Source organism: Oenanthe melanoleuca, chromosome 4, assembly GCF_029582105.1.
Source record: "Oenanthe melanoleuca isolate GR-GAL-2019-014 chromosome 4, OMel1.0, whole genome shotgun sequence".
Taxonomy (NCBI): Eukaryota; Metazoa; Chordata; class Aves; order Passeriformes; family Muscicapidae; genus Oenanthe; species Oenanthe melanoleuca.
Window position 1 is genome coordinate 5,444,565 of NC_079337.1, and position 21,189 is coordinate 5,465,753.

The window sequence follows — 21,189 nt, forward strand, 5'->3', positions numbered from 1 at the left end:
TTATAAATTCCACCAGGTTTTGACTGTACTCATACTGTTTGCTAACCCTCTACTCCCTTTTATTTCCTCTTAATCCGGCACGTCTGTTCTCTCACTTTGCCTCTCAAGTATCACTGAATTTCCCTCATATCCTCTGAGTGGTCGTTCAGAAATGATGAACTATCCAATTCTATTGTTTTTTCCATGTCAGTATTTGAAGTCACAGTTGCAGCAATAATGTCAGTCTTCCATCCAGATTTCCTTGTTCACACTTCCTCTCTAAACCCCCATGTTTGTGCTGGTCATTGTAATACAAAGGCTCTGGCAGTCTGCAGCATAAAAAATGCCTAAAAAGGTTTCTTCTCTCTTGCATAACAGATAGTAGGAGTTAGGCTGTCTCTGAATTCCTTCCTCTTTTGTGAGACTGCTATAAATTGATGCAGAAAATTGGGATCTGCTTAGAAACTTGAGCTGCCTGCAGAGATGCTTAGAATTGCAGAACAGTTTGGGTTGGAAGGGACCTTAAAGATCATCCAGTTCCAACCCCCCTGCCATGAGCAGGGACACCTTCTACTAGACCAGGTTTCTCAGAGCCCCATCCAGCCTGGCCTGGGACACTTCCAGGGATGGGGAGGAGAGCCATTTTTGCATCTCTGAGGGCAAGAAAGGGAGTACCATTTAAACAGAGGACACTTCCCAGCATATTTGCTCCGCTTCTTTGTGTGCACTTTTTTCAGCATCTATCTTTCTGATTTCTTTCAGGTGTCCCAGACTGGAAGGTGCTTGCACGACCAGCCCCTGCCAGCATGGTGGCACTTGTGTCGATCAGTGGTCATGGCAGCAGTGTATCTGCAAGGATGGACTGACGGGAAAGCACTGTGAAAAATGTGAGGAGGAGCTTTCACTCTCTTTAACATACACCTAACGGGGGCTCAACCAAAGGCTGTTAAAGTGTTTCTTTTCTGGGCCACGGGATAATGAATTTTACAAAATAATGAAAACAAGCAACGTGTTGCCTCTTAAGTGTTTAAAAGTCCACAATGGACTGTTGTCCTTTCAAGAGCTAAAAATGGCAACAACTTGAATACATAGTGTTTTCTGATCTGTATATCACATTTCAGGTAACTTGCACTCATTTAATGTCCAGCTTCCCAATAACATATAATCCGTAACTAAAATAACGGTATCCCATAGGAGGGATTTGTCTGCTATGGGGGAGGTAAGAGGGTAAGTGAAAACCCCTTCATGTAAACATTGAGTTCATGTGCTTACAGCTTTTTCCAAACTAAAGCCTTTTCATCAAATTGACTGTGGATTATATGCAAGAAAATATTGTAAATGTAAATGAAAACAAGGCATTTACGCTCGGGGGTGATTAACTCTCATAGGAGTAGCCCTGTAAATCAATATGGGATTGTCCAGGAGAGCAAAGTGATTTATTTCTGTGTAGTTGTAGTCTAATGACTGGGCTTTGTTTTTTTACATGTCCCATTATTGTTTAGCTGATTTATATGCTTTTATTGCGCCGGTTTACAAAAGAATTTAGCCATAATTTTAACAGCATTTGGTAGTCAATGCTCTGCCTTTTTTATTCACTTTTTTTTTAATGCCATAACAAATAGAAAGTCATTATCTCTGCCCTGAAGAGCTTAGAGTTCAATATATCATGAAACCCTGCTTGCAGTAATGGAAACAGTAACATCCCTGGGAAGGAATTACAGTTCTGAGAGCCAAATTTTTTTCCCTCCTCCCTCACTTGTTCCCTGGCGAGTTTTAATTTACTATTGACTGATAGCAGCAGTAAATTACTCGCACACTCCCACTCTCAGGCACACATTCTGGTGGAAGCCAAAGAATAGAGGGGCTGCTTTGCCATTCAGTCCCTCTGCCCCCCTGACCTGCTCTGAACTCCGTCCCTGCTGCGAGGGAAGGCGGTCACGATGAGGCCGATGATGCTGGGGCCGTAAGGAGCTGAGTGCTATCCCTGTCCTTGTCCCAGATGTCACTGCTGACACGGCCTTGTCGCTGGAAGGCAAGGGCAGGCTGGACTACCACGTGAGCCCCAACAAGAAGCGGGACCACCTGCTGCGGCTCGGGGCGCGGGGCGCGGGCACCGAGCGCCTGGAGGTGAAGTTCATGACCAGGAGCGAGAACGGCGTCCTGCTGCACGTGCAGGAAAGCAGCAACTTCACCACCCTGCAGGTAGGGTGCTAATGCAGCTTGGGTTTGATGGGACTGCCTGTGTGCAGCGATCAAAATCGCTTTTTTCCATTACTCTTTCTGTTTCCTTCGTAAGATATTAGGTCTTTAACTGAGACTAGGCACTGCTCCAGTGTCATTCATCTTCTCAACAATTCCCTTCCTATTTGCCAAGGTATCAGAAGATCTTGATGGTTTTATATCTAATCAGTTTTGTCTAGACTCCAAATAGTGACTGCTTTAAGGCGACGAGAATGGTGCTCATTGCCATGGTTATTATCATCATTACACTTTACAGAACAAATCATTTTGTTATTGGCCTTTTATCTTCTGATTTTTTGAGCCTTGAACCCAGACCCTCCTTAAGCTAGCAAGCGATTGCCAAAAAGTTTTCATTAATTCCTACCAACATGGCTCAAGCTTATCAAACTAGGAAGTAAGGGATAACTCGAATGAGGTTACTCACAGACCAATGTCAGTATCAAATTCTTTTGGCATACATAGCTGAATTAATGCTTCAAATGCCACACTGTTTTGGGGTTTTTGGTTGTTTTTTCTTTCCTCAAAGAGCTTATTGCTGCAGAAGTTACCTTTCTCAAGAGAAAGCGATGGTTTGGTTCCTGGCGATGACTCAGTCCATTTACTCATAACTCTAAATGAGTACAGCAGTGATGTTGGCAAGCCCCTTTATTGGGTTGGTGTAAGCTCCAAGTTTCCCTGACTGCTGCAAGGCTTTCCAGTTTTTTCTTCCTGACTTAGAGATATTCATACAGAAATTCACACTTTCTAAGCTTTTCAGCCCCATGGATATCCTCCACCTGCCTGGTCAGAGTTACAAAGCTTTCCTGACACACCAGCTGCATTTAAGAAGCAAGTCTGCACTACTTCCCTGGCATATGCTTTTACCACATCATTTCATAGGAAGTTTTTGCCTTGCTCGTATTAGCAGATAAAATCTCATGATTTTGACTTCTGGAGAAAAAACCTTTTTCTCCCCCCGGTAGAATTTGCTAGGTGAGCTCTCAAAGCATTATTGAAAAAAAAAAAAAAAATACTTGCCTTCCCTGGCTAAAAGCACTGGTGCTGTGTTTATGCAAACCCTCGTTTTTGTTAATATTGGTGAAGATATACAAGCAAGCAGAGGGTGTCAAGTCCCAGCCCCAGCTGTGCAAGGGCAGAGAGCAGAGGTTTGCCTAGGACCAGATGTAGAGGTTTGAGGAAGGACAGCCATGCTGGTACTGCCAAGCAGTTCCCAGGTGATGCTAGTTAGAAAAACTCTAGTAATTTAACTGCAGCTAGTGCAATATGCCCTCTGCACTGCTCCTCATTCCCAGAGTAGGTATCTCCATAAGTATTCCCCTCAGTGGTGGCCTGAGATGCCAATGAAGCCAACCCAGCAAAGGTCTCCACGTCATCTCCATCCACTCCTGGTGCAGAAGTTGGGCTTTAGGGACCTGTCTTTACAGTTCTTGTCAGTCTTCAAAACGGACAATTTTATAACTTGATTTTTGGGTCTTTTAATATGCCTGTTATCCAAAGTATTGGCATTCAGAGAAAACATGCCATGTGTTTTTATTAAACCATGCTAGGGAAAAGCTGTGAGTCCTGTGGCTGCTTCCATGCCTTCACATTTTTCCTCTTGCAGCTAATTGGTTTTGGTGTGGCTGAGATTGGGGTAAAACTAGAGAAGTGGTAATAAATCAGACCCACTGAGATTGTGAGCAGTTGATTCACTAAATGATGGATGCCAGCTCCCTCCAAAGGACCCAAGAGGAGGCCTTATGATATAAAGGGATCCTTAATCCAGGAAAAATATAAAATTTTGCAGATTACATTAAATAGTTGTCAAATTCAGATGGAAAATGCTTCCTCCAAAATCCACTACAACAAAGAGGATGGGGGGATTTCTTATTCCTAGAGTTCTTTGTCACAGCTTATTTTCCTACAAATGCACATTGCAAGTAATTCAGTTAGAAGGAATGGGATAAATACAGCACGTTAAAGGTGAAATTGCCTGTCCTGCTTTATCTAGAAATCTCATCTGCAGTCAGATTAAATTAGCATAAAAATAAATAAATAAGTGGAGCTCTGGGATCTCTGAATTGTACGGGTATAGGATGTGCATTACATTTTACCTGCATTAACTAACATACTCCTGTGTGAGGGGTGGTTGGCACTGGCACAGATTGCCAAGAGAAGCTGTGGACACCCCATCCCTGGAAGTGTTCAATGCCAGGCTGGATGGGTCTCTGAGCAACCTGGACTAGAGAAAGGTGTCCCTGCCCATGGCAGAAGAATTGGAACTGGATGATCTTTAAGGTCACTTCCAACACAAACCATTCCATGGTTCTGTGCATGTATCAAATTGTAGGAATTAATCAGAACATAACCCTTTTAAATGACATCCTGTTCAATGGCTAGTTTTAAGACAAATAAAACCCAATTTGATCAGCAAATGAGACTTGGAATATTAATGAAGTTGAATCAGCCCTGTAGTTAGGAATATGTTTGCTTTAGTGGTTCATTCTTTTCATTGTATTTTACTTGTCAGTTGCTCAGCCATTTAAATAAAACCCAGAAATTCCTGTTACTCAATACTGTCAACTTCAGCCTTTGTTTCAAATTTAGAAACATGTTCTGCTTCAAGGCACCAAGAAGAACATTCCATATCTTCTTCTGGTTGAAGCAGTCATGGACCAGTCTTGTCTCTGGAAATTTTCTTTTCCAAATGCCCCTAGTATATTATTTCTGAGTTTGTTAGCATTAGTCACATGCAATTTTAAAGATTAGGGTTAAAGAAAAGAATAATTAATTACTATGGAAAATATCAGTTGCTGACAGGTAAATAATTCTACAGGTCTTTTCTAAGGTGAAATTAAAATTTTTGCTTCTGTGCTCAGTCTTCCCTTAAGCTTGAAGAGTATTGTCTGGCATGATGTATTCCTTTCTGTTTACATAAAGTGTAAAATAAAAGGAAGTATTTTTATGGGGCATAAAAGACAGAATAAGACACAACAAACCAATTACAGGCTACAGACATAAACATATGCACGTATTCAGTTCAGTCAACCTTTTTATAAGTGATTGTGGGAAATGGTGTTTAATATGTTTTAATAGTCTGTGGGCTGCATTTGTAACTGTGGGATTTTCCTAGTTTAGACACATGCCACTTGTGTTTTATCAGTAACAAAAGCATGCTGTCTCTGAGGCGAGCTTTGTCAAACAATACATTTTCAAATAGTCTAAATGAATACCTTCATACATGAAGTGGATGCACATCTTAACCTCCATCCAAATGGAATACGTGCTAGATGCATTCATTCAGGCAGCTGCCAAGGCATGAGCATGGTCTTACAGCCTTATTAAAGCTGGAGTGTCTGAGCAGAGTCCTCAGCTTGCATCACTGGAGAAGCAAATCCAGGACATTTAACAGTTCTGGAAACGAGAGCAGCATTCTTGTAGCCGGTGTGTCACCTCACAGTTCTTCCCAGGTGAACCTTATTTTTCCTGGAACAAAGGATGCAAGGCTTTGAGGGCTTTCAGCAAACCTGGGGCTGTGACCTTTCCTGGACTCTGCCTGTGCACGTCCTGCACGCTCAGGGTACAGATCTTGGGCTGACTGAGCCACAGAGGGGAAGGCAGGATGGAGAGCAGTTTTTCCATTTAATATGTGGGACCAAACATGCAGAGCACCCAGGGAGACTTGCAGCAAGTTTCAGAGCCATCCTGCATAGTTCACACAGTTCTGTACACCCTTAGGAGGTCAGCCAACATACCCAAATTTATGCAACATTTGAGAAACTGGCAGGATTGGATGTTGGGGGTTCTTTTTAAGCTCCTACATCTTAAGTGCAAAATTTGCACTGATCTCATTTTGGGATCATAATAAGAAGTTTGAAAACCCACATCTCATGATTCAGTAGAATTTTGGGGCATCATTCTTAAGAGAAAAAGCCAAAATATTCTTCCTTTTTTTTTCCTAGCTGTTCACAAGTTTTAAAGCAGTTTGTTCAAGAAAGTACTATTTGAAAATTCTCACAAAATCATGCACTTTGCAACCCTTAAGAAGGTTTTCTGAAATACAGCAAAAGTTTTCTGCAAAATACCAATTAGCAGAAAAAGCAGATATGAAATGGGGCTCCTGCTCAAGCCCTGCCATGCCTTGCACATTCCTACTGTGTCGTAATAAAAACTGCAATTTTCTTGGGCAAGGACAACATCTGTTCACTCTGCAAAGCATTTTTCACACTTGCCTTGAAGAAGGAGGAATAATTATTCTTTCTCTGGTTAAAATGTGTTGTCATGTGCATGACCTATAGCTGGCTCCTCAGTAGGATTAGCTAGGGATTGAATGGGTGGCAGCTCTAAGATGCAAATTTTCTGCTGAGGTTTCTACAGTGTGATGTATTTAGTTCTGGCCAAATTTTTCATACTAAATAATTAATGCCTTTTTAGTGCAAAGCAGTTATTTGGGGGAAAAAATACCCACCCCAGCTTTCTATTACACCAAAGCTGTAGCTGTACTGAGCAGGCATCACACTGGTGTGCATAGAGTTGCGTGACACCATTTTAAAATGACATCCATGTGTTCTCCTGACCAGATTAAAGGCGGGAAGGTGCACTACATATCTGATGCTGGAGTTGCTGGGAAGGTGGAAAGGAACATCCCTGAGGTGTATGCTGCAGATGGCCAGTGGCACTCGGTCCTCCTGGAGAAGAACGGCTCTGCCACCGTCCTGTCACTGGACGGGGCTCACAGCCGGGACATTCTCCATGCCACACAGGACTTCGGGGGGCTGAACGTCCTCACCATTTCTCTGGGAGGAATTCCATCCAGCCAGCCTTCCAAGAGCACAGTTGCAGGTATTTTTCCTTTTTTTTTCCCCAAGTACTGTAAGCCTTTATCTGTAATTAGTGTACATCCATCCTTCACCAGAAAAAAATGCAAACTGAATGAGTAAGGATTACAGACTTTGCTCCTTTATACACAGTGCAAGCTTCTTGTTTCCAAAAGCAGGCACTCCATCTGCAGGGCTTTTTTGAGACAGAGAAGTTGCTTGTCTGTACATCAATTGCTATGTTTTTGTTATCCCAATGGAGAAGAAAGGGTGTATTCTTGACCTGAGTCATAATCTGGAAAATGAAGGCAAATCTTTCATATGGGCAAAAATGCTTAACAAAAAATTTGTAGGGATTTGGTAAGTACTGCAGGATTTACCTGGTTATTAATATGATTGAAGTGGTTTCTGCAGCTCCAAGGTACTCCTGCTTTATCCTGCTGTCAAATGAAGAATAGGATTTATTTCTGAGCAAGGACAATAAGGAACCACCCTCTGACTGATGTCTAGCTGTTAAGGAGCAAATCAGTCTCCCTTAAGAGTTAAAGCAACTGTCTCAAACCCTGGCAAAAGAAGTAGATAACACATTTTTGATACCATTTCCCAAGTGCTAGGTAAAGATGGAAGTGATTTTTAGCTGCAAAACACGAGATACTCCAGACAATACAGATGTGTTTTTCATGTATTTCTATATTGAAAAATCTTCCTGGCTTCATGAACTGTGACCAGATAAAGTATTTTTGAGTGGAGCAAATTCACACTTTACACTTGTGTATTGTGAATATGTATGAAATGTGGTACAAAATCGTGTGGATGCTGTGCTGACCTTTGTCCTTTTTACATGTATGTTTTATGAGCAGCATGTGCATGGAAAAAGCAGAGGCTTGTAGGAAAGCTGGATCAAGGAAAATTGAGGACACTAACCTCTTACCACTGCCCAGTGCAGTGGCAGACAAATTAGGAATGTCTGGCTTCTGTTAAGCACACACAGTCCAAAATCCCTTATTCATATGATTTTATTTCATTTTAATATTGGATTACACTGGGTATGACATACTAAGTATTTACAAGGCGCTGGTATAAAACTCTGCATGAACTCAGAGTCAAAAATATCTGCAGTGCTGTTAAAGGCAGACAACACAAGAGGTGACAGGGCTGTGAAGGTGCTGTGTCCAATAAAATTTCCAGATCCAGGTAGATGTGACAAATTGCTGTTTATCACATCACATCAGTACTACAAGGAACCACCACACATGCAGCAAGGTGATTGTCACTTTTGCTTGGGCTCCCAACTGAACCTAAATCTTCAAGCCTCAGGGTTATAAACCCTTAATAAGATCTCATACAACTCAGGTGTATTTGCTGTTTCATGACAGACTGGTATCCATCTCTGTGTACCATTTTGCCACAGCTCCGAGCAGAGATCACCGTAAGGTTGCACTACCTCAAAACCCTTCCAGAAAAGATTTAGTTGGGGAAAAACAAAGATTATTAGGCTGGCAAAAGACTGGATTTTCCTGTGACCTCACTCAACACTGCACAGAGCCTGGGGATAATTCCATCTCCCTGGGCTCTCACAGCACTAAAACTTGGTTTAGGGTAGCACTGCAACCAAGGAATGAGAAGTTTGGGAAAAGGCCAGTCAGGATTCAGAGATACAAAAGCCTTGCCATGAATTTAGGGGACAGGAGACAGCTGAAGCACAGCAGGCAACTCAAATAATGTTTGGTGCTAGCCAAGCCAGCTGTCACAGGATTCTCCGTGGGAAATGATAAGAAGTTTTAGAAATACGGGAAAACCAGGAGACAAATGCATTTCAGCATATTGAATGAAGTCATTAGAGGGCATATTTATTCAAATTCAATTTAAAGACATTAAGTCCTATTAGAATAGATGAATGGAATGGAATAGAATAGAATAGAATAGAATAGAATAGAATAGAATAGAATAGAATAGAATAGAATAGAATAGAATAGAATAGAATAGAATAGAATAGAATAGAATATTCCCTATGGTAACCATGTGAATTCTTGTTTGGTGAACAGTGGGCTGCACTGTTGACGGTGCATACTCAACCTTTTTTTCCCTTTTTCCCCCCCTTTCTCAGGCTTCAACGGGTGCATCTCCTACCTCAAGTACGGCGGGGAGAGCCTTCCGTTCTCGGGCAGGCACAGCCTGGGCGCGCTGCGGCGCACGGACGGCTCGGTGCGGACGGGCTGCCGCGGCCCCGACGTGTGCGCCAGCAGCCCGTGCCGGGGCGAGCTGCTGTGCGTGAACCGCTGGTTCGCCTACCAGTGCGTGCCGCCGGGGGCCTGCGCCTCCGCGCCCTGCCTCAACGGCGGCAGCTGCGAGCCGGGCCCGCGGGCCGCCTTCACCTGCAGCTGCCCCGAGCCCTTCGCCGGCCGCACCTGCGAGACCAACGCGGCCTGCCTGGGCGTGCTCTGCGGCCCCGGGCACCGCTGCGCGGCGGGCGGGGACGGCCACGTGTGCCTGCCGCTGCCGCCGCCCGCCCGCCCGGCGCTGCCGCTCTGGGCCGTGCCCGCCATCGTGGGCGGCTGCGCCACCGCGCTGGCGCTGCTGGTGCTCGGCCTCATCCTCTGCAACCAGTGCCGCGCCAGGAAGGCCAAGGCGCCCAAGGAGGAGAAGAAAACCAAGCAGAAGAAGAAAAAAGGCAGCGAGAACGTGGCGTTCGATGACCCCGACAACATCCCGCCCTACGGTGACGACATGACGGTGAGGAAGCAGCCCGAAGGGAACCCGAAACCCGACATCATCGAGAGGGAAAACCCTTACCTGATCTACGACGAGACGGACATCCCGCACAACGCGGAGACCATCCCCAGCGCCCCGCTGGCCTCGCCCGAGCCCGAGATCGAGCACTACGACATCGACAACGCCAGCAGCATCGCGCCCTCCGACGCCGACATCATCCAGCACTACAAGCAGTTCCGCAGCCACGCTCCCAAGTTCTCCATCCAGAGGCACAGCCCGCTGGGCTTCGCCCGGCAGTCCCCCATGCCGCTGGGGGCCAGCAGCCTGACCTACCAGCCCGCCTACGGGCAGGGCCTGAGGACAGCCTCCCTGAGCCACTCGGCCTGCCCCACGCCCAACCCGCTGTCCCGGCACAGCCCCGCGCCCTTCTCCAAGTCCTCGACGTTCTACAGGCACAGCCCGGCCCGGGAGCTGCACCTGGCCATCCGGGAGGGCAGCCCGCTGGAGATGCACGGCGACGTGTGCCAGCCCGCCATCTTCAACTACGCCACGCGGCTGGGCAGGAGGAGCAAGAGCCCGCAGACCATGGCGGGCCACGGCTCCCGGCCGGGCAGCCGCCTGAAGCAGCCCATCGGGCAGATCCCGCTGGAGACGGCCCCCCCGGTGGGGCTGTCCATCGAAGAGGTGGAGAGGCTGAACACGCCGCGGCCCAGGAACCCCAGCATCTGCAGCGCGGACCACGGGCGCTCCTCGTCGGAGGAGGACTGCAGGCGGCCCCTGTCGCGCACCAGGAACCCGGCCGACGGCATCCCCGCGCCCGAGTCCTCCTCCGACAGCGACTCGCACGAGTCCTTCACCTGCTCCGAGATGGAGTACGACCGCGACAAGCCGGCCGCCTACACCTCCCGGGTGCCCAAGCTGTCGCAGGTGAACGAGTCGGACGCGGACGACGAGGACAACTACGGCGGCAGGCTGAAGGCGCGGCGCCACCCGGGCCGGCGCGGCGAGGGCGGGCCCGCGGGGCCGCAGGCCGAGGGCGCCCTGCCCGCCAGGCTGGGCCAGCCGCCCGCCGCCTTCAACTGGGACAGCCTCCTCAACTGGGGCCCGGGCTTCGGCCACTACGTGGACGTTTTCAAGGATTTGGCGTCGCTTCCTGAGAAAACGGCAGCAGCAGCAGCAGCGAGTGAGGACAGCAAAGGTGGTACAGCAAAGCCTGTTTCCAAGGAGGGCGAGGCAGAACAGTATGTATAGGCTTTGTCTCCTGGTGTTGCCACAGGGACTGCTCAAACCATTGTATGGTTGTACAAAAGCCAAGGTCAGCGTCTGATCCCCAGGCCAGTCTGGTTGGAGGAGACTTTAAAAATAATAACCATTATGCTGCTGAAAGAGACTTAAGACGTTTTTAATTTAATTATGCTTGGATGAATTTATTTCTCCTGCATGCATTGTATTTGCAAACCAGATATTCGGCATGCAGCCTTTGGAAAGGGTTTTCCTATTTGCCATTGTTTGGTTCGTGGTTCTTAAATTAATAATGCTTTGTTCTGAAAATGAACTAATTTTTTGTTTCAGTTGTGAAGGATGTGCATATTGTCTCCAGCTACTAACATGTTTTACGATGCAAGAGTACTGAGATTCCATTTTCCTGAAGAAGTGCATGGAAGTAAGATGGTGAATGAAGGAATTCCAGTAGTGAGGTGTCTCAGAAAATGTACTTACCATATCCTGCAGTTGCTCACATGTGACTTTATGGATGAAATCAGCTTGAATAATTGCTGGCAACAGTGCTTGCTGTAAGTCTTATTCCATACAAGAGGTGCTAGAAGCAGCTCAAGCCAGTCAGCACTTTAGGAGTTTCTTTTCTTTTTCAGTTTGTTTATTTGTTCATTTCAGGTTTCTTCATCTTTGTTTTTGTTTTTGTTTTGGGTTTGTTTTGTTTTGTTTGTTTGGTTAATTTTTTTTTGTTTGTTTTTGTTTTTTTGGGTTTTTTTTTGTTTTTGTTTTGTTTTCTTTTGTTTTTTTGACAAAGTTGTGTGAGAGCTTCTGAATCTCTAGGAAATGTTTTTGGGGATGCTTACTTAATCCTGGTCCCTTCCTGCCCCCCCTCAGTGGTTCCTGATGACAATTTGTCAGCCCAGCCCAGCCCCCTGGCTCACAGCAACGAGGGACAAACCTGTCCATTCCCTTGGCCTCTCAGCTTGGCTTTGCTGCTGCTGCTGCAGCCTGTGCTTGTCCTCTGATTCCATTTTCCCATCTGTACCATGGAAAGGTAGGAAAAACACTTGGTTCCCTTCCCCACAGGGGTGCTGTGAGGGCTAATCAGTTAACTGGTCTGAAGTGCTTCGACATTATAAAGCACTATAATAAGTATTATCATAATTATTATTAAAGCACTGCCTAGCCTCTGTGACCGTGGAGTGGCATTTTCTGCATTCTATGATTTTCTACGATGGAAACTTTGAAGAATTATTTATTGTATAGAAAATTACTGCACTCTAGCATTTTGGAGCGGATATGAGGGAAAACTACTTGTAGATTCATTAATGTAGCCCCCAATTCCCTAAGGTTGTAGGTGAAATAGAATCTCACAAAGTCCTTACATCTTCATGCAGATCTGATGAACCTATTGTACTGTGTAAAAACTTCTTTTTATTTTTTTTTTTTTACCTAAGCTGTGTTTTTATATCAATATTTTCCTATGCTGAATAGTTTTCTTACTTTCAGGGAAGGTAAGAAAAATACTTTTTTTACATTTGTTACTTATGTAACATCCATATTTTTCACATTTTGATAAAATTGTAACATACTGTATGCTTTCTACCTGTAAATGCCAATAATAGAATTAAAATATTTATTTAAAATCTTTAGTATGTGTTATTGGAAACCTTTTGTCTTTTCTCTCTAATTTCCATTCCTTGATCTTCACTTTTGGGGTTTAAGTTATAAGGTTTTTAAGCTATATAAACCTTTTAGTCAGAAAATAGGCTTTAAGAAGCAAGTATGTGTCTCAGGAAGATGGAGAAGAGTATCATGAGGCTGTTGAGCCTAAGATAATGTCAAAAAGCAGGAAATCTACTTTCATATTTCTAATAAAACTTTTAAAGCTGTATTTTAGTTCATAGGGGTTTATTTGCAGCGACTGGTTTTGCATTTGTTAACCATGATTTCCACCTCTGCTTCAAGCTGGAGCTTTCCAGTACACAGGCAGTGAGGAGTGTGAGAACAAGAGTTTTCTGTCATAAAGCAGCAGTTGAACAATAAATAACTGCATTCTTTTACGCTTACAAAGGGATAAATCAGACTTGGACAAGTTTTTGGAGAGTGCAGAGAGTGAAAAAGTTAAAGGCTGCAGGCAAGAGGTGAGTTCTGAGGTTACACTTGGAATTAGTGGTAAGTGTAAAGAACTTAGAAAAAGGATGACAATTCAAAGGGAGGGGTGGGTGTTGTGTGTTCTTGTTTGATTCAGAGTTTATTCTGTCTCAAAACTGGCAATTAGGAACCACCTCTTTTTGGCTAAAAGTGCTCCCAACTTCATGATGCCCCACAAAGTGAAAAGATAATGGGCCAAAGTAGCCCATATTGGTATGTAAGTAGTTTCATCTGAAATAACACGAGTTCCACAAGTGATTTCAGAGTTTGAGGAGATGCTGTAATTAAACATCTGTTAAAAAGCTGTATGTTTAGTTTGAATATTATCCTTTAATACAAACTGTACCACATCCAAGCAGTGATTTTAATAACACATGAAAACTTGAACAAATGAAAGCTTTTAAATATAACACCAAACATATTGAGGGCTGTGTTATGCCAGTTAAGCATTCTGAAATTATCAAAAAGTTTTGCTCATGGGGAATAATATGCAGTGTGGGCTCACACAAAATACATGCCATAATTTTAGCACAGTTTACAATTTATCAAGTGGTAGTGGGTTCCTCTAAATTTTGACACTTTATGGTAGACAAATGTATATTTTACTGGTTTCCCTGTTTCCCTGTTTCTGAAAGGCGTGGAGATGTTTTTGACACTTAAACATACGATCCATTCCTGCCCTTTTCTTATAATTCCTTCATGATGAGGATCAGCAAAGGGTTCCAAGTGAATCATGCAGAGCAATCATCTGAAGTTACCAATTGTGAGGGAGTGAGCTGCATAATTCCCCTGGTTCATCATCACGGTTACACAGTCCTGTTTCAAGATCTGGGATGTATTATAAGTCATAAATATGTGGAAAGAAAAACAGTCTGCGCCGCTCGCTGCGGTGCACAGGAGCCTCCAAACACATCTCACGTCAGCAATTTGTCTCTGACCTGTCTTTGTGCTGGTGGAGTGCTGAACGGTCTTTGCCAGCTCAGGTGGAGATGGCTGATGAGCTTACTAATTAGATGAAAATGGCAGATTTACTTGGCAGGCTCTTGTTTAGAGAATGGAAATATGAAAAGGAAAATACAAGAATATTGTGATTTGTGGTAGATGAATTAATGAATAAAAGAGGTGAAATCTACATTTATCTGATTCAAGACTTCTCAGTATTTTTTCATCACACTTTTGTAACTCTAAAACCAGGAAATTAATAGTAAAATGAGTTACATAGAAAAGTAACAAAGTCCCACATTTTGGTGAAAACATCCCCCACCAAGGATCAGACTGTGAGTCTGTGCTGCAGACCACAACCTGTGCAAGGGAGTATCAGTTAGCAGTGCAAAATCCAGCTGGAGCCACATTACTGCAGTCAGGGAATGAGAGGGCTTGGGGCTGGAAGGGGGATCTCACTGATGTCTTCAAAAGGAGATGGAGCTGGCCAAAGGACTCGAGCTGCCAGTGTTCATAAGGTAAAGTAGATGTGGTGGAAGCTCTTTGAGAGCACTCTGTGTTTTTATTGTAGCACAAAATTCAAGTGATATAAGTATTATTCTTCAGAGCTAGGATGTGTAAATGGTATTTTATTAACTGAATTCTACAAGAGACTTTGTAATTATGGATACTTTGAAATTGGGAAGGACAATTAGGAGAAAAAGATGATTAAGAGAAAAAGTTGCTATTTTATGAAGTAGGACTGAGAAAAGAAAGTGAAAATGTTGATCTCTCTGCTTTATCCTCCTAGCATTTTACTGTTGACCATTTTATCCTTTTCTGTAACCACCTATTATTAATTCCACCATCCTTTCCTCTGCTCTATGAAATTAGTGCTTTGTCCATCCCAGTGTGCTCAGTTTGATTTTCTATGAAGAGCACTTAATGAGGATGACTGGCAGCTTGTGTTTAGGTTGGGTTTAACACCACAACCTGTCTTTTTTTAAACTTTAGATATTTGCTCTCAACTGGCCTTTCCTGAGTTCTACATGAACCTCACCTTCTATTCAGCCATCTTACAAGAGCTTTTTCCAGCAATAAAATATGGTTGGATCTTTAGCAATTTTTACAGCCTTTTTCCAGTGGCTTTCATGTTTCATCATCCTGTACTGAGATGATCAGCAGTGAAGAGAATCTTTCTAAGTTGCACTTGGAGTTTAAAAGCATCTTTATCTCTGGGCTTCACAAAGTAAATCCTCAAGAGACTCGCTCTTCAATTTTAGGGCCACATGTATTTCATTTATGAGCATGTGCCAAAAAAAAAAAAATTTCCTACTTGGATGACCAATATTTATTCTTCTAAGTTGTCATTTACTGGTGGGGAAGAAGACTCAGAAAATTATTTGGGATAACTCAACAGCAAAGGGGTTAAAAACATTTCAGTCTTTCTAGAGTGAGCCCCAGGGATGACGTGTGGTATCTCAGATAACTCACATGTTGTGTCATCATTCAGGAGAACAGAGTGGAGCAGACATTGGAACAGGCTTTCGAGGGAAGTGGTGGAATCATCATCCCTGGAAACGTTCCAAAAAAGGATGTGTCACTTGGGGGGATGGTTTAGTGGTGGGCTTGGCAGTGCTGGGTTAATGGTTGGACTGATGACCTTGGAAGTCTTTTAAAGTTAAATGATTCTGTGACACACACCCATGGACATCCATTCCACGTGGCAATTAATACACTGCAAATTCCCTGTCAGGGCTCCAGGTTTGGAAAACAGATCAGCATCCTGCCTCCCCCCAGTGATAAAATCCTGAGCTGCTGTTCTGTGTGATTTTGTGTGTTCCCTCCAATCCCTGTGACTCTCTGTGCAGCCCCTCAGACAAGGAGCAGGGAAAATAGACAAGTCCCTGTCTTCCCATTTGTTGGTTTATTTCCCCTGAGCCTTTTAAAAGTCAGAGTCTGATTTAGTAATTAGTGTTTCTCCTTGCATATCTTGTGCAATTAGCTAGAACAGCAAATTAGGGAATAAGAAATAAACATTAATATAGAAAACAAACATTAATGTAGAAGAACATAGGGGATGAGAAATGGATATTGATGAATCATTCAAAAAGCACATTTTGGTGCAATAATCTAGAATCCTTACAAATAAGCGTTGTAATTTCCTTTAAAATACAACTCTCGTTCAATACTGCAAGTTTTTATTAAAACAATTTGTTAAACCTTGGCAAAGAAAAACTAAGTGACAGCATCGTTTTACAAGAATTCCTTGCACTTCATAGAAAGCTAAGTCAGAGCTGGAATGGTTTGTCTCTCCTAAAACAACTGATGTTGAGCATATTAAAAAGGAAAATTATTATTTTTTTTAAAACCTGTATAATTTATCACAATCATCAGAGCAGGCTGGGCTCTGTAGAGATATGTGGCAGGGAATGCCTTTGCTGTGATGGTGGCACCTCCCTGCTTTGCAGGAGGGGCTGTAATCAGCATGACATGTTACCCTGAGCTCCTGCCAGAGGCAGCTGCTATTTTGAGAAGGAGCAGTGGGTTCTGATAAAGAAAACCCACCCTCAGCCCCGGGATGCTTGCACCACGCTGGTGTCCCAAGGCAGCCCTGGCTTTGGGTATTGCCAGGACAACATTCCTGACTGCCTGTGAATTTCTGCCTAAACGCTCTTTTACAAGGGACAGAACGCTTTTGTGAGGGGAAATTGATTGCTATTTCAGTCTGAGCCCGTTTACTGTCACCAGAAAAAAGGACAGGCAAAAGCTTTAGTTTAGGTGGGGCCTTAAAAATCACCCAGTCCCAGACCCCTGCCATGGGCAGGGACACTTTCCAGCAGACCAGGTTGCTCCTGGCTCCATCCAACCTGGTTTCCAGGGTTGGGACATCCACAACATCACCCCTGTGTGCTTCCATCTGACTCCTGCTCTGGTTTTGAATTAAAGTATATACATAGGCAACATGGACTGGGAGCTAAGTGGGCTTTTTTCAGCTTTAATCAAGGCTGAAAGCACTCAAAGGTAACAGCATGTCAGAATGCAATCCTTTGAAAGCCCTTTGAAAGCCAAAAATCAGTGTATCTAAGCTACTGGAGCACCCCAACATTTCAACAATTGTTTTGTGGAATTGCATTAAACGCTGGCTTCCCAGAAATGCCACAGAAAATCCAAATAACCAGATTATTTTATCCATGTCAAACACACTTCTATTAAAATTACCCACAGAGTCTCCAGTGCCCTGGCTGGATTTACAGCACCATCCAATCACTCAAGGCACACCAAGTAGAAAAGAGATCCTGATGGAACAAATAGGTCCCTGAGGATGACAATTGCTCTCTACTGCTCCTGAGGGAGGTCATTCCTGGTAAGTGCCAGTGAAGCTTGGAACTTGGAGCCTTAGTTTGATTAGGAAATTCTGTTCCAGCTGGGGCAAATCATGCACTAAGTATGGGTGTCACTTGGAGCTTTTCTAATCCTGTTATATCTAGGGATTTGATCCATTTCTTTCCCCAAAGCAGTTTGCAGCTCGAGTTGTGTGAAAGAGATAAGAAATATTGTTGCTAATTCAATTCAGAACTGACTTTTGACTGAAGATTTTAATTACAATGAGGTGGGATTTTATTATGAGGGATATTATGTTAAATTCTGTTCACTTTGACCCTTTTCCTGCTGTTACCAGAAATTCTGTTGCTGTTTGTTGTTCTGTACCCCATTTGGTTTTCTCAGTGTTGGTTTTATTCACCTGTCCTCAGCATTAAAACTGAGGGCAGCTTTTTATGAAGCTGGTGCTGCAAATTGCATCCCCCTGAACTTTCCAATGCTCTTCTTTTTCATTGATTTGAGTGCACTCACTGAATAATTGCATCTGACGAGGTTCTGAAGCTTTGTCAAAGTTTCCTCTGCCTTCTCATTTTGGTTGCTTCTGTTTTGACTTTAAGATGTCCCTGGATGTTTGTCACGGGAAATGAGCTTGGCTGTTTGCTTTGGTTTAAGTGACATTCAATACCCTGAAGAGAGAAGTGGAGTATGACAGGTCTGTAATTGGGTCAATTTTTCTTTTTCCATCCATGAAATAGCCAGGCATGTACATATCTAACTGTTCTGCTCGTGCAGTACACCATGTCCTGGATTTTTAATAGGGTTTCTCTGTAGCTGCTTTTGAAATGTTGGTTTGGTTGGTTTGTTTTTTTTTTTACACTTATAAATGAATCTTGTAGAGCACTGAGAGTTTGTCTGGAAAATGTCAGTGACAAGAGAAAAGCTGTTGTATGACAACTGAGAGAACCTTTTCCAATTTGTCTGATCAGCACTTCCCTGCCCTTTGGCAGGAGACATTCATTTGTGGAAAACAGATCTGCAGACTTTATAGTGCCTGCAAAACAAAGGCAATGGGCAGAACTGTGGGCTTCCTGAGCAACAAGCAACAGGTTGTGAAGCCAAAATCTGCCTTTGATAAATGGTTTTAATAGGATTAAACAGTGCAGATTCCTGGGTCTAACTACCTCACGGTGTTTTTGCTCTGAAGGGTTTTTAGTCCTGGTGCAAAACTGGCCTCTTTTTGCAGAAAACAGGGGCACTTGGCTGGTTTATAGCAGCTGAAGAGCTGGTTCCCTGGGGTTAGTGAAGAACAGCAGCACAGGTCCACAGACATCTGTGAGTAGCTGCAGTAAGGGAAATGTGCATTAGTAGAAAAGATCCTCCCCTGTGAGGGTGGGGAGGCCCTGGCACAGGGTGCCCAGAGCAGATGGATGCCCATCCCTGGAAGTGTTCCAGACCAGGCTGGACGGGGCTCTGGGCAGACTGGGATAGGGGAAGGTGTCCCTGCCCATGGCAGGCGTTGGAATGAGATGGGCTTAGGGTCCCTTCCAGCCCAAATTCTGCTGTGATTCTGTGATCCCATTCTGCCTCCTCTACCTAAAAATAGAAATCACTTCTCTAAAAATAATTACACTTCTACATCTTTGACTAAAAAAATATAATATGTGGGACATCAAGGGATGGGACAAACTCTGTGTGGGTCAGCTGTGGCCTGATATCCAGCCTGTGTGATACCAGCTGATAACACTTCCCTGGCACCACTGGATTGCCTCCTCAGCTGTCTGAGTACAAGGAAGAGATTAAACCTCCCCCAGCCCTGCTTTGTGTTTTACACACCTACAGCTGTAGGACATCTGCTGAGACAGAAGATCCTACATAAATAAGATGTTAATGTAAAAAATGTTATTTACATTACCTAAAATGAAAACTGTTAGGGAAATGTCCAAGAGCCTGTGTATCTTTCCTGTGACGGCTGGATGGAGATTCCTAAACAAAAAGCAGCAGGCAACCTAATGTTTTCAAGGGCTCCTTTGCATTTTCCTAAACTCTTAAGTGTTCTGTGGAACTAAACTTTTAAGGTTCCTTCTAAGTGGCCCTTTATGGTCTTAACTGCCCTGCTTTACTTTCTCTTGGTTCTAGTGGGCTCTTTCCTCTCCTTATTGAGCACTAAGAAGTGATTGGGAGGGTCACAGTGACTTGCAGATGACCTTCCATCCTGACAAATCCCACATGGAGACTAGAAATCCTTGTCAGCCTTTGAGAAGGCACCAGGGTGCAGCTCCCAGCCTGAGCCTTTCCTTTTGCTTTCCTTTAATCTAAATTTGCTGCTGAAATAGTCAACCACCACACAGATCTCTTCTGCTTCATCTTCTTTGCTTCATCCTGGGATGCCTTTTCCTGCTGATCTCACACAGGCGAGAGGGACACATGAGGAGTTACCTGTGGATGAGGATCATTTTTGTTCTGGAGCAAGCATCATCCAGATTTGCCTCAGTGCTGATACAGTGAGCACAGTCAGCAGGGGAAAACATGCCATGTCAGCAGGGTAATGTGAACAAATAAAACCAACAAATTATTTGTGGTTGGATGTTTGTTTCATGACTCCTTTGTCACTCAGCCGCCCTTCTCTTCATCACGATTTTTTTTTCTTTTCATTCCTGCTGAACTGCTCTGACATATTTTCCACTCCATACATCACTGAGGATTGCTGCCCTGGGAGCAGCTGTGGTAGGACAAATTCCTTCCTCTTTATTCCTGATTTCTGGCGTTTGCAGGGAGGAAATGGCCCTTCAGAGTGTGGCTGGGTGCTCCTGGGGCTCAGGGATCACCTTGCAGCTCTTCAGCTGGCCATGTCACACAGCACTCCAAACCCTCTGCTCACCACAGAATTAAAGGGAATAACAGCAGAGGTAATAGTCATACAATTAACAGGAGTCACAGTAAAGGGAATAATAACACAATAAGCACAAGCCAAGTTGTGAGATCTGCTGCTGAGAATCTGGTAAGGCCATGCTATGTTTTGAGGATGTTCTGTCACTCTTACAAAATCTGGTCTTTTCCAAGCCCAAATGTTTAAAACTTTTAACTTCCAAGGGGCAGTCAGGTGTTTTAGGTTATCCCTGACAGCCTGAGTCCATGTGAGGCTTTGAAGCCCATGCAGGACTTTTGTGTTTGCAGCCCACTTGGAGCTGATTTACAGGACTGCAGCCCCATTCCCAGCTGGCTTCCCAGGAGAGAGTCAGACCTGGCTTCAGCCACAGCACAGCAGGGTGCTGGGAACCAGAGCAGAACAAGGAGAGAAATGAAGCCAAGGTGAGGCTGCTGCATGGTCAGGCACTGAAACTACCTGATGGGCATGGGATCTCATCCAGTGCAAGTACCACATGATGTTCCTGGAGTTAGGAGCTGTCTGCTGTCCCAAAAACAATGTCTGTGGAAGGACTTCCAGCACTGGCAGTGACAGCAAACACACTGCTTGCCTGGGATGCTTTAAGGAGAATGTGTTTATGGCAGATGCTGATCCTGGTTTTAATGTTTCCCCCAGGCCTGTGCTGAAAGACACAGCAGGCTTAGCAAATGTCTCTCTGGGGCTCTCAGCCTTGCAGAGCAGGCTAATGGGTGTCTCTGAGTGCTGCTTTTCATTTGCTGCTATTCCTGCATAAGCAGCTGCAATGAAAAGAGCTCAGCCAAATGCTGTGCTCCAGGTTTGTGTGCATGCAGGCAACATGCACGTGCAGAACAGGCAGAGGAGAACTTGGATTTTGGTTTTTTTAATCCAGATGCCTTTTCCCTTAATGGAAATTCTGATTGTTCCACTAACCAGCTACCAAGGTCTGCCTCTCTGGGGTGT

The 21,189-nt window shown here is 44.2% G+C and overlaps 1 protein-coding gene across 1 annotated transcript in view; it reads left to right on the forward strand.

The window, feature by feature from the left end:
- FAT4 (FAT atypical cadherin 4) overlaps positions 1 to 12,595 on the forward strand; it is a 120,241-nt gene extending 107,646 nt beyond the window's left edge. The window contains exons 14-17 of the mRNA XM_056490015.1: positions 742 to 866; positions 1,979 to 2,181; positions 6,780 to 7,041; positions 9,124 to 12,595. Coding sequence (XP_056345990.1) covers positions 742 to 866; positions 1,979 to 2,181; positions 6,780 to 7,041; positions 9,124 to 10,979 — 2,446 coding nt within the window. The 3' untranslated portion in view covers positions 10,980 to 12,595. The remainder of the gene's footprint in view (positions 1 to 741; positions 867 to 1,978; positions 2,182 to 6,779; positions 7,042 to 9,123) is intronic.
- Positions 12,596 to 21,189: the final 8,594 nt, after the last annotated feature.